Source organism: Aquila chrysaetos, chromosome 7 (assembly GCF_900496995.4).
Source record: "Aquila chrysaetos chrysaetos chromosome 7, bAquChr1.4, whole genome shotgun sequence".
In the NCBI taxonomy this organism is placed as follows: Eukaryota; Metazoa; Chordata; class Aves; order Accipitriformes; family Accipitridae; genus Aquila; species Aquila chrysaetos.
Window position 1 is genome coordinate 10421046 of NC_044010.1, and position 14254 is coordinate 10435299.

A 14254-nucleotide genomic window follows, 5' to 3' on the forward strand; every position below is an offset into this window, starting at 1 on the left:
CGGGGAGAGGTAACAAGAATCATAGAATATATAGCATGTCCTTTGCTTACTTAAGATAACTTTTTCAGCTTCAAAGATAGGATAGAGCATATTCTAAACGGGCAACACTTCTTTTCCTCATGCTCAACTTCTCTTCTACAAGCTTAGAGTAAAAATTAGAGCTAGAATTGATTAGACAGATTCACTGGGAACAAAATAAAAACCCCTTTATAGCTAAATAATAGTCTCCATATTTGATACATGGTTGCTGGCCTCTGAAACCCTTAACTGATGCATCATCACTGACAATCTTCTGTTCTCAGCATATATTTAAGTTGATCTGTTGTTATCCTCCCTGCTTTCTGCATGCCATACTTGCAAGAGCAAGCAGAGTGTCAGTACTCATTCTGACAAAGTTTTCATTATGAATTATAGCCTAGAAATCAAAGTAGACATTGCAAAAAGCACCTTACACCTTGAGACACAACCTGTGTCTAATCACAACCCCTCCATCTCCATACAGGCCAACAGTTAGTAGTTATTTTTTGAACCCACCCTTGAACAGTAACTCACCTAATCTCTATCCCCAAAGTGACGCCAAAGGAAAGTCTGAGAAGGCAGCAGCACAGAACTTTCCAAGTCTGCCGAGGCAAGAAAAACATTACTTTTTTTTCATTATTGGTGTTGTGGTTTGTATAATCTTCTATTGTCTTGTCATCCACACTAAGTAGGAATTATATTTGTAGCCTTGGAATATATTCACAATAAGTCACTTACATAGTTATTCACTGCCTCAGCTCCACTTGATGCAAAAGCTGATTACTGCCACATATTCTTTTCACTATGAATATTATCACATAAATCAGGGACTCATCTGTATTCCACATCCTGCAACCAGCCCCCTCTTGAATAAAGAGTTGAGGCTACCTACCCCAGCATGCCATGTTTCTCCTTCATCTGAGCAGAAGGCCAAAGACTTGTTTTCTACCGCTTTCTCCTTTTTCCAAAAAGGATATTTTTAAACTAATTTGCACCAAACAGAATATAACTTAGCACATCAGAATATTTCTAAAATTTTTCTGTCAGACCTCAGTTGAGTGATTCTAGGACACCCATCTTCAGTAAATCCTTCATAGATGAAATTTTTACCTTGCCAGAAACAGCTGAGAGTACAGCAGAAATTAAAGGTTTAGAAAGAAAATAAAGCACCCAGCACACTGTGTCCCTGTTCTCTAGGCATGGAAGTTTTGCATGTAGATTGGACCTTTGTCCCATTATTGCTCCTTGGGTTTGGAGGTGCATGAATCTCAAGTCACATGAGGCTAGATCAAGGTTAAAGTGGTTTAAAATGCAGTGAAGGAAAACTCAGCTGGGCAAATTGAAGCACAGCAGCAGTCTTAAGATTGTTCATACTTAGAGCACACCAAACCCTTGAAATTCTTCTTAGGTCACAGTAATCAAGAATGTTACTAGTATCTCTGAAACTGAACACTTGAAGCATAACAATTCTGCTTTTCTGATACTTTATGAGAAATAAGCATATGAATCCAAAAGTGGCAGGCCAAGTATGTAGGACATTTGCTGTACGTTTTGAACAAGACTCAGCATTTGTATTGCTTTTCATGCAACTCCCTTCCAGAGAAAAGACAAAGTTACAAATATCCCTGAAAGTATCAGTTCATCTCACAAATCTTCTATAAAAGCGACACAAATTTAAAAATAGTCACTCTTTTCTTGATGACTGGAATATTTTTCTAGTATCTCTGCCTTTTTTCCTACTGATGGACATTTGAAAATGATTGGAGGAAGCTGAATGCAAGATCGGGGTAAACAGAAAGAGGTTGCAGATAATCCAGATTTGGATGTATAAGACTGTTAGCTCCTAGAAAATCTTTTGCAACAGTGCAGTTTAGTGTCTAACATGCCTTGCAAAAGTAATGGAAGCTTCAGTGAAATTCGTGGCTCTTGCCTCAGCACCCAGAACTACACCGATGTGTTTTCTCTTACCTATCGCTATCGCAAGCCTGGGTAACAAGGACAAAGAGCACTGCGGCTTTCCTTCCTTAACCAGTGTTGAGGGTAAGGCCTAGATTTGTGAGATTAAAAGAAATCAGGAATTAAAACCCAACTACAATTTCTGGGTCATCTATATGCAGTCTGTGTTTACACTACAGCAGGCAAAACAATTGAGATGGAAAATGGTCTTTATATTAAAAACAATGCTATGAACAGCATCTAAACAAAATCCATGAAAACAGCAGCCCCTCAGCACACAGGCACACTCCAAAGAAAACTAAAAATCTCACTTTGGTACTACTTAGAGAGATTTTGATTAGGATTCCCTGAGGATAATTATTTTCCTGAAGAGCAAGCATAGATAAATGTAAAATACGAGTCGTAATTGTAGCAAGAGCTCGGAATGATCCATGTTTTACAAATGCATTTAAAAAAAAAAAAAAAAAAAACAGTTGAGAGACATAAGTAAACTGTTATTCATACAACCAACTTCTCACTCTTCAGAACAACATGGCCAGAGCATGCTAAGGTGTGGGCATTGTTTGTGGAGCTGTAGATAATGTTGAAGTGTGTGAGATGGCCAGGGCAAAGTGGGCTGTCTTGCCCTTCATGGCAAATCCTCGGGAATATTTCTGTCCATTCGGACCGCGTTGCCCAGCTGCTCAGATATCATCAGGAAGTCGCTCTTGAGTTGCAAATAGAGCAAGCTGACAGGAGTTAATGCACAACAAAGTAAGGAACAACTGTTGTTGAATGTTAAGCTGGCAAAGGACCATTTGTCCTGTGCCTCAAGTCACCTCAGGAAGCGATGGAAACCATGTTTTGAGCCATTTCTCTGTTACAAACCCAGGCCACGTCTGTCGAGCCCTGAGGATTGGTGCCATGCCAGGGTCGCCTATTCCTCTGCTGTTGGCAGAGCACTGCCAATGGATCACACTGCTGCAACTCAGTGCAAAATTACTCTTCTGTCTCTTAATAACACTATTTAGATAGCACTAAAAAAGGCAGCAGTATTGCTTGTGCTGAGGTGGTGAATCTGCCTAGAGATCAGTATTTGGGGAACAACAACAACAACAAAAAAAACAAAAAAAAAAAAGTCAGCACGATCACTGAACCACCAGAATTAAACTGCTGTATTTCAGTCTCAGGCACTGAGAATCTAAATCCATCTGATTGTCAGACATGAAAAACTGCTGCTGCTCTCATTTCAAGCAAGCAGTATATACCATCCTCCAAAGAGTTCTGGATCACCTGCCTCTTTCAAAGTCAGAGTGCTGCCTTTTAAATCTCCCATTTTCACGCATTTTGGCTTTAGGAAAATAGAGGTGACATTTAGTGAGGGAAACAATTTCACTGAATGCAGAACTAAAATAGAACACTTTAAAAATCAAAACCTGATCACATTGCAGAATCTCCCAGGTTTAGTCATTGAATAATTTTAACCTAATCAAAGACCAGTACTGCTAGTTACAGTTCCCTCTGCTGTGAAGTGTCAGGTCATGTGAGATTCAGTCTGCTTTGGCAACTGTAAAACTCTTGATAAGAGGCCCAAAAAAAGGATCACACTGAGCCATGCCAATAGTCTATCCAGTCCACTCTCTTGTCTCCAAGAGCAGATGTCAGTGGTTACAGGAGGGCAGATGTGTATGATACTGCTTTCTTGCCTCCAACTCATTTCAGCTCAGGTAATTTTGCTCGAGTCCAGATTCTTTCAGCTTTTCATCTCTTTCCCTATTGCCTCCAATTTTTTAAGACATTCATGGAAGAGAGTCATTAGCCGTGTGACAAGCCAAATCCTGTGCACTACCCAAACCAAACATTTTTTTTAATTAAAAAAAAAAAAGAAGTTTTTTAATTTTTACAGGATTTATTTGTTCAGGGGGGGTGGGTTTTTTTTACTAGTATTAAAGATATTTGTGAAAGGTTCTTAAGATTGCAAAAGGTCAATCTGTACCAAAGCACTGAATTTTCTTATTCATTGCATCTCGCATCCTTTCCTCCTGTGCACATCACGTGTTTCAGGTTTTGAATACCAGAAAAAAGTAGAAAGTTACTGCACAGTAGAAATTTACCACTGTAGAACAATTTACTTTGCGATACAATCTCAGCATTTTAAAAATCAAATTTGCCTGCCGATAAGCAGTAAGTAGGTTTTCAGCACAGACACCTTCCTGTCAGCCACACAAACATACCAGAGGCACTCTAAAACCAATAGTAAATGGTAAATGCAGCTTTGAAGCATTAAAACTTAGAGCCGTGCAGGAAATAACCTACTCTAAACCCAAAAAGATTTTAGAACGGTCCCATTCAGTGTAATCTGTGGGATTTGGGGCCCAGAATCCCATGCCCCCCGGCACTCCATCTCAAACACGGCTCCCCAGCCCAGAGAGCAGCATTTCAGCAGCGCTCCCAGAGGTGCTGAGGGTTGGGCGCGTTTGCATCCCATCAGAAGCTCTTCTGAGACAAGAACTAAACTGTACTCTCTTAACAGTACTGTTCAAGGCTACTTCCACTCAGGGCACACGTAGTGCTTAGCCACTGCTAGCGGCCTTTGCTCAGATGGAGGATGTGCACAGAAACACTCCGCTAGCAAAAAATTCAGATCAGCGGTCTTGGGAGGTACATACCTGCATGGTGTCAGCGTGACATGTCACACTATCTTGCTAACCTGTGTCTTCATTGTATTTTGCAAGTCCGTGTCACTACGGGTCTTTACCCTGAAGCAAGGGTGAGCATATGCATGAATCTGTCACAACAGACGTTACTCTTCTGTAGGGAAAACAAATTATCCGTAGAGAAAATGCCTATACGATAATCTGCTTTGACACAAGGGATTTACTTTGTCCCACTCAAACGCATTTGCCCATTTACATTTTAAAAATTGCGGCCTTCAAAATGTTATCGCAGCTCTGCAGGAATCTTTCACCTTGGCAGACAGTGCGAGGCTTCTCACACATTAAATGAATGGCGTAGTGGTTTTATTGTGCTAAGCTAAGCTAAGCACTTAACTCATTAATTCATCTCCACTACTTGCATTAAGGAAGACCTGCTATTTTAAATGAGGCATACCTCTCTTTTTCCCCCCCTTCAAACATTTACACAATCTCTTCTTTACCCAAAGCTTGTCAGTCATAGCTAGCACAGATCTAGAAGCCCAAGTGGGGTTTTTTCGGTGTTGCCAGAATTTTCATTAATTTCTTCACATTTGAAGAGCTTCCGTTTGGCACGGGCTCTGAAAGTCAATTACTACAAGTACACAAAAGATTGCTATGTTGATCAAGATATCTTAGCCACACTTGTAACGTTTTAGTACGCCTTAAAGCAAACTTGTTTATTGAAACAAGCTACACAATTAATTTGTCAAGAAACATGGATCTGCACAACTGGTTCAACCTTACTGAGTATCTGCTAGCTCAGAATAATTCTGAATTCCTCAAGAAGTAAATCAAACATACACAGCCCTACTGCAATACTTCCCGTGGTACTAACGCCAGTGGGGGAACTGGTGCTATTGGCCTATTTACAGACATATGCAAGCCTATTGCTCTGCTCAGAACAGAACTGTAAGAGTTTTCTGTTTTACTGAGAGGGGAGGAGACAGTGGTGGTAATCTGAGGATGGAACAAAATGCTGTAGACGTGTGAAAATGACCTTATTTTTGTATTATAGGACAGCATCAAAACATGTAGACAAAGATCTTGGAAATATAGAAGAAAACAAAAAACTAGAAGAAAACAATCACAAATCCGAAACTTAAGAGAAAATGTGTCAGTCATCATTCCAGGTAAGCGTTTCGTATAGCAGCATTTAACATCTCTTTGTCCACCATTTCTCTCTAGTGATCACAGTGGTAGCTTGGAGTCTGTTGCTCACCTTTCAGAGGTTAGGCACTGGAGTGATTTCGAGCGGTGTAGTATTAGGACAGACAGACTCAAGCCCCTAGCCAGTGAAGAATTCATACCTGCATACGCACATATTAAAAAAGCCTGACATTTAGACATAACTTAGTACTTGGCTTTATTTTAATCCACATATGTGGGGAAATGAAAACACAAATTAGTATAATGTATTGCTGTGGTATACACGTGTGTGTGTGTGTGTGTGTGTGTGTGTGTGTGTGTATGTATATGAAGAGTATGTTTAGGTATAGTTTAGAATGTTTTGAGTTATGACTTGAAATGTTCACAGGATCCTTCTTCCCTTACTGAAAGCAATAGTTTCTAAGTCCTTGGTCAGCTTGCTTTATTCACCATCACCGCAAAAGGCGTGAAACTTTCCTTAGAGTAAAAGAATGATTTTGTTCAAGTCTTCACATACTTATACTATTATCGATTTTATCTTGGAAAGATACACTGTATATTAAGTTAGTAACAGGTATGAAAGTTTCCCCAGCTGGGATCTGTATAAAATAAACTGTATACAAATAATTAGGTAGATGCAGAAGTTCTGTTAGGAATTACCAGAGCACTACAAAACACCAACAGCACCACCCGCTGTTCACATATATATACACCACTGCTGCATATATAATATGCCACTGCTGCATCTCTCCTCTTAGTACCCAAAGTAGGGGTTTAGACCATTTTTCTGGCCAACTAAGGCCATTTTAAATTAACACTGTGGTAGCACAAGAGTGTGGAAACCAGCTAACCATATAGAGGTTTCCCGAGTTAGTCATCAACTGTTCTTAAAAACGAGAGTAGTACGTGTTCAGTGGTGCTGCGTTGCGAGTTCCTCAACAGGAAAGCTGTAGACGGCCCTCATTTTCAGTGGCCTTAAGTAAATAGCATTGGATACCTACTTGAGGTAGCAGGGTTTTAACGCCTATAGTGGAATTATGACATTTCACATTTAGATAAAATGTTTCTTATTTAAATAAAGACGGCTCTCCTTAATAATTTCAATATGTTAGTATTGTCTGAAATTTTAAAGTACAAGGCGCTATTTTTGCACTAGATTTTCAGCATTCACTGAATTATATAGAGTGATTATATAGTATATAGAGAGATGTAGCATTGCTGCATGCACTTTGCTAGCAATATCACTGTTTTACTAGTTTGGAAAAGGGAATTGGGAATACCAAGATTATGCCCTATGAATTATTTAAAAGTGGAAAATAAGTAAATTTGGATTTTGAAAAAGTTGCAGTGTAAATACCCAGCATTTCTACTGCAATTCTGTGGGAATATTCTCTAATCTTTTTGGTTAGGGCTTGTTTTGTATTTTTTTTTCCGGACCTGGTACCTTCTGCAATATTGAGGTGGTTAGATGGAGCTGAAGTTAGCTGGGGGTATTTATTGAGCATAGGAGTTCAATAACATCATGTGCCTTCAGGGCAATCTTTTACTCATTATTTTATTTCTTCAGATCAGTAGATCTACATAAATGAAATGGACATAAATCCATTACTTACCAGATAAACTTACTGGATTTACTGAGAACAATATTGCAGCAGCTGTTCTTATCGTGAAAGAAAGTACCATTCATGTAGCTGTTTATTTGAAGGTTAGATACTGAGTAGTTATGTTGGTTAACATATTTTAAAATGTTTAACTGGCTTTGTCTTTCATATTTTCAGAGAATACATATAGAATTGAAGCATGAACGTGGATTGTATTTAAACATATACAAAGAAGTGACAGCTATTCATGGTTCAAGTATTAAACAGATCATACTACCAAGTTTTCAAAGGATTTTAGACACAATTATCTCAAGCTAAAAAAACCCCACAAACTAATTTTGGCAACAGCCATGATAATAGGTCACCATGTTGTGTTCTGTTTGAAATATTTTTTTGTAAATGTCTGCACTGAAGATTTCTTTTTGTTTGCCTTTATGTAAATTTTTTACGTAGCTATTTTTATACACTGTAAGGCTTTGTTCTGGGAGTTGCTGTTAATCTGATGTATAGTGTAATGGTTTTATTTCAATTGTTTTTATGACACCCTTTGAGCAGGTACATGTCTAATTCTGATTGTTATCAGTGAAGCCTCTGCTTTGTAGCAAGTACCTAGAGTGTAAGATTGTCTTAAAGGAAAATGTCAAACTCCTTTCTCATTTTTTGAAATCACACTAAAGAGGAAGGGTGACAGCTGTGACAAGAATAAACTAAATTGTTAATAGAAGTGAACATTTAAAAAACCGTGCAAAGCTAAGCAGCCAGAAAGGGAATAAAGAGTTTCCACGGAGAGGCTGGCTATTGAGCAAGGAACACAATGAAAAATTCCTAGCCTTATGTAGACTGTGGCTAATAATCATCTTCTTCTAGAGCAAGACACACATTTTATTGATATATTATCAGTCGTCTTTCATGTTAGAATTAGGATAAGGAACTGGAATTCTGGATTAATTTTAATTCCTTTATGTTATCCGCTGCCTTAAAGTACTGTACCTTTTCTTCATTTCAAAAAGATACCAGTCAGAATTGGAAACTTTTTTTAAAAAGTGGTCATATCAAAGCTGCATTTTTTTTTCCACAAAAATAGAATATATATATTTTTTGTGTGTTTTTGTTAACTATGCTACAGATATTGAATGCACCTTGAGATAATTTTAGTGTTTTTAACTGGTACCTAATTTATCAAACAGTACATATAATTGTAACAATGAAATGTCTATGTATCTTTAGTTACATTCAAGTTTGTAACTTTATAAACATGTTTTATGCTTGAGGGAATTTTTAGAACGGTACTGATAAGAAAATGTTTTAGGGTGACTGGCCAATAGAAAGTTGTACTTGAGGGAGAGAAGTTTCGACCTACGCAGGTTAGTTTCTGGAAGAGAGTAACAGGCAGCTTTGATGGAGAGGAACAGTAGAGTAAGCAGAACATCAGGTTTCCATTTACAAATATCCAGGGAAAAAGTAAGTTTTTATAGACTGGTAGGCAAAAATAAATAAATAAATAAATAAAAGAATAAGATGGACGTTAGGAAATGTATTTTGCCACTTTTGCATTATTTAGGGGGAAGAAAACACTGTTACTTGTAAATTTGTAAAATGTTAAATGTCTGGGCAGTAGTGACTGATGTCTTAATAAAAGCTTCCTGTAGTGCATTGGCATGGATTAAATACATAAGATGTCCTATAAACTCTATGCTGTATAAAATATTAGAGGGAAATCCTGTTATATGCCTCTAAACTTTGATTTGTTACTGTTTTATTTGGCAAAAAGAAAAAAAAAAATCTTGGTCAATATTGAAACCAAAGTAAAATGGGGGAAAAACCAAAGTAATTTGTTTTGCATGGCTAAGCCATTCTGTTATCTCTGTAAATATTGTGATTTTTTTCTTTTTAGAATTTTGTTAAAAAAATTCTAAAATTTTTAAACACCTGTTTTTCCAAAATAAAACGTGAACACACAAAAAAGTTACTTTATATACAAATATATCTTTTTCTTTTGGTGCGAGAACACTGCCAAGTGATACACATTTTTAAAAAAAAAAAACAAAAACCCGCAGTGGGCATGACTCTAAACAGGTAAAGTTGTAAGAGAGTGCTGTGGAGGAGTGTGCAAACACCACCTATCTTTGTTTATAACACTACAAATAGTTCTTAAATACAGAGAAGAAACCTTCGAAGATCATAAGCGAAAGCATAGGGAAGGGCTGAAAATTTTCATACCACTGTCTGGGGAATACAGGGGAGAGGAGAAGAAAAAAAGTCCTTCAACTTCCACAGCTACGAAAAAGGAATAACAGCTCCTCACCTTTTGGCATTCTGCTAGATCTCCTATGCACTTTAAATCATCAGTCCTAGGAGCTGGGTTTTTCACTGCTCCGAGTTCACTATAGGCACGTTTCAAGAACCAAGACCGCAAAAGAATTAATGTTTCTATCCATGCCTAAACAACAATAAAACTGAAGTATGTCTTCACTCGCTTGTGTGAAATCTCAGTTTACAAGAACACGAGGGAGGGCACTTACCCAGGGCTCGCGCTGTCGCCGACTCTCAAAGCCGCAGACGAGCCTCCGCAGAGTCCGGCTGGGGCAAACGGTCCCGCGAAGCCCAGGGGGCTCGGTGGGGGTGCTGGGGTCTTCTCGGAGACCAGAGGCTCAGGACCTAGAGAGCGTAAGCCCTCGCTCAGAGAAGACCTTCCGAAAGTCGATCACGCAGGTCTCCGCTTGTGACCTCGTTAAAAAAATACCCTAGTAATGAATCTTGGGGGGGGGGGGGGGGTAGCTGTTCCAAGCTGGGTTTGTACACCACTGCGGAGTTCAACTGCAGTGTGCTACGCACAGGAAGAAAAAACAATCCCTGGTCACAAACGGTTTAAAAGCGTGGCAACAGGGAGCGAGTGGGAGAGAGCTGATCCTCTGGTTTTCAGGTTGGGAAATTAAGACAGTTTGTGGTGTCTGTTCATGGCTGTACAGGAAACCGCCACTCAGCTTGGAACAAACCAACAGGTTTGTCTGCATGCTGCAAAGGCAGCAGCGTGCAAAAATACCCCACGGGCTTCCCAAGCAACTCAGTCCCCAGAAGCAATAATACCAAAACTAGCTGTACTGCTGTGGATACGAGCCACTATTAAAACTCACACAGAAATGTGAGAATGGTGCAGCCAGAAGGTGAGGCCTTCTGGGGGTGGCGGGGGGGGGGGGGGGGGGGGGAGGTAGTTAGGGTCAACAGAACGAAAGGCAAAGCATCAGGGACATTTTGTACTGGTTCTGAGTGCTACAGAACAGCCTCTCTTCTGGGGCTTTACCGCACCTACAGCTACGGCGCTGCTGGGGCTAGCAGCTGGTCAGAGCCTTAGCTAGTGTTAAATGCTTACCAGACTGCTCGCCAGTAAAACAAATGATCCACACCCGATCGTCTGTATAGTATCCATGACTTGCCAACATCAATGCAGCACTACAGATGGTTTAGGCAATATGTTACACCTTTTCCTGGACAGAGAGTTTTCATTCTGTCATGTTTTGAAATACAGATATAAATAAGTAATTCTAAATTCTGTATCAGTTATTACTTGACCATTATGAGATACTAACATGAGTTTTATCCATATTGGTAGCAGACCATAGAGACAGACAAAAAAAATGAATAAATGTAAATTTGTTGTCTTTTTTTAAAGATAAATTTCTTCAGGGAACATCCGATATTCACCTAATATCCTCAGCTGCTGGCTGTTGCGGTTAAATCTGATTTACTTGTACTACCACATGTAGCTGGATACCTTCCTGTTGACTTCATGTTTAGACAGCCATATGTATGTAATTATCTCCGCTAAGATTAAGCGGTGACATATGAAATGAGATCATGACCTCCTGTGTCAACCACATCTGTGCAAATGTTTTCTGGGTTTTGCTTTGACAAGAATGCATTGCCATCCAGGTGTCTGCTTCCACAAATTGCCCAATATGGGTTTTTCAAACAGATTTCTCCTCCAGGCAGAAGAAGATGGAGGGAATGCAGGAGGTACATAACTTCTTCTAGTTACGTGCTTCTCCTATACCCTGAAGAGCAGCCACGCTCTTCTGGAAGAGGGTAGCACCCTCAAGCCGGCGTAATTCGGTGCTGAGCAAGGGTGACTTCAGCCATCCCTCACGGTGGTCTGCCAGGGAGTGAGGGCACCCCCTTATCACAGCAGGAGGGTAGGAAACGGGGGGGGGGCAGGGCACAAACCAGCCAACCCACCCACCCCACACACCTGAACTGTGGATGCTTCGTGTGTAATGCAGCACACACTTTTAATGACGATTTGCTACGTTTCAGATTATCAGAGAATCAGAAACTAAGCTTATTGCTCATTATCAAATTACGTTTAAGTCAATTTTTAAAATCAGACTAACTCTGTCCACCCAGCCACTCACAATTCTTTAAATGTCCTGTAATTCATACACTTTTTTCATTTACATTCTAAATAGAGACATTTACTCTGTTAGCAGCAAGGCATTCACTTTGATGTAGTAAGGAAATGCAGCCTGAAAAGGCAGAGCCTGACAAATTATTAGGAAATTTTGTTCCTTAGTGAGAAAACAGTATTGTACCCCTCTCATCGCCGCCGCCCCCCCTGCCCCCGATGTTTTGCCTGTTCTCATGTTCCACCTGGTGATACAGGTAAGGCTTCCATCGTCCTCTGTTCCCTGTCCTAGTGCTCGTTTTCGCATCTCCTGTCACGTATAGATTGATTCTCTGCTGCACTCGCCATCATTTGCTTATTGGTAGGACAGTTAGTTCAGAAATGCCAAAGCACCTTGACATAAATACCAGCAGTTTAACACAACTATAAACATGAAATGGGCTGTGAAACAGGAAAAAAACCAGAAATATACCCAACTTCCTATGCTTGGGCTTCTACACGTTGGTATCCGTTGTTCTGGAGTCCCCTGGAGTTTCCCCATTTTGAAAAAATTGCACAAAATCTAATCCACACTACAAAGGCTCAACTATAATACCGTAACATACCTATAGCACCAATGTGCCTAAGCCTTCTACTCTTTTTTTTGGCTAACCCTTTTCCTGTCACTCATACAACTAGAAATAATGTTAAATAAATAACATTAGGAATCTTTGTACTGGAACACCAGCAGAAGTCTTATGTTAAAGGATGTGTTCTTTTTTCATATATTTCAGTCCATGTAGTTGTGATGCAAGAATTTATTGAACGCTACCGAGCCCTGGACTTGAAAAAGCAGAGGGAACAAAGTAACATCCTATTGCTCTAAGAAGTAACAGATTAAATTCTATTTAAATACAGTCGTTTCCACCCATTTACTTTTTCTAGGAAAAAGCAGTCCCTCTCTCAATAGAAACCTACATTCAACCTCACTCAGAAAAACTCTCTATATAATAAAGCTTATATTAAAAGAGGCCAACTACAAATCCAGAACCGGAGCAACGCTTCTCTCAGCTCAAACTCGTATCATCCTAATCCTTTTTTCCCCCTGAGATTCTCACCGAAGCAGGCAAGTAATCACCTACATAGGTACACCACTGATGACAATTTGTTTTCTCCATCGCTAGAAAGCAAATACAAATTCAGATTGTGTTGTAAGTGTTCAATAATCTCTACACACCAGATCCAAGATTTCATTAATATTTGCATCTGTCACAAGAGGAGCTAGTTAGCATGGACAACAGAATACATTTAAAAGGAAGAACATAATTGAATCTAAATTCAGGAAATGAAATTAATTAAAGAATCAAATAAAACCTCACATAGACAAAATATTTTCACAAATTCAATTTCAGTTATGTTGATATAAAAGCTCTCTCTGTTTTTATTACTCCAAATAAAGAAAGATCACACTCATTTCCATGAATTTAAGAAAGTAAACACACACAACAAACACAACTGGCCAAAGTGACTGCACTTACTAAACAGAAAGAAACAAGATCTGGAAATCAGATCAGAGAGACTTTCTGACAAAATTACAGTTAGCAAGATTACCAGCGTGTGGAATAAGGTCGTTTCAATTCTACGTGCAATGTCTTTCTAACCCCCACTTGCTGTACCTTGAAGTAATCCATTTTGCAGTGCAGTCTGGGTCTGCTGCGTGTCTTCTGCACAGTGCCGGGTCCCAGATTTTCCTAATCCAAAATGTATCAGGAACAACAGTAGAAAAGCAGCTTTTTCACTGAAATTTTTTAGGCAGGGATAAGAATTACAAGTTTGGCAACAAAAGCCAGCAATGGCTAAAAGCTCTTAAGAAAGTAACATTCGTGGACCACCTCCCTTCACACTGCCTCTGCTGAAAAATCAATCGTTTGGTCTTTCAAAAAAGGGGTGAGGGAGAGAAGGGAAGAGTGAAATTGCCAGTAAATACAAGCATAACACACTAAAAGTTATCTTTAGCGGCAGCTAAATCTTTTTCAAGTGCAAATCTTTTAAAAAGGGGGTGGGGGGGCACAAAAAAAGGAGCTGCAATGGGAATGTTGCTGTGGTCACTGCCCTCCAAGGATGTAGTCCTTAGACAGGTGCAGTGCTCCATCCTAATGCAATCTCTGCTGCTCTCTCTGGAGCGCTTATTCAAACATTTGCTCTCTCCTCATTATGTATATGCTTTTCCACATTTACACTAGCTAAAAGATGCTAATAGCTATCACCAAGAATGCATCGGGATCCCAAGGCAGTCAAACCTATCCTTTATGAAGCTGCTACCCTTACTGGCCACCTTTAGCTCCAACGGAGAAAGCCATCAAATCTCTTAATGTAGCTCCAGAGAGGCAGCAATCTATAGTATGGGGCAGAGGTAAATTCGACAAATTAACAAATCCATCTATTTCCATTTGCAGCAGGACAGAGATTTAAACGCTGAC

At 39.5% G+C, this 14254-nt stretch overlaps 1 protein-coding gene across 2 annotated transcripts in view; it reads left to right on the forward strand.

Annotated features, from left to right (window-relative positions):
- Nucleotides 1-9868, forward strand: part of ALCAM (activated leukocyte cell adhesion molecule) — a 124240-nt gene extending 114372 nt beyond the window's left edge. Inside the window, exons 15-17 of one of the 2 annotated variants that reach the window (XM_030020054.2) lie at nucleotides 572-628; nucleotides 5665-5779; nucleotides 7574-9868. In XM_030020054.2, the coding sequence (XP_029875914.1) occupies nucleotides 572-628; nucleotides 5665-5752 (145 nt within the window). In that variant the 3' untranslated portion in view covers nucleotides 5753-5779; nucleotides 7574-9868. The remainder of the gene's footprint in view (nucleotides 1-571; nucleotides 629-5664; nucleotides 5780-7573) is intronic. The other variant, XM_030020055.2, reaches the window with a different exon arrangement.
- Nucleotides 9869-14254: the final 4386 nt, after the last annotated feature.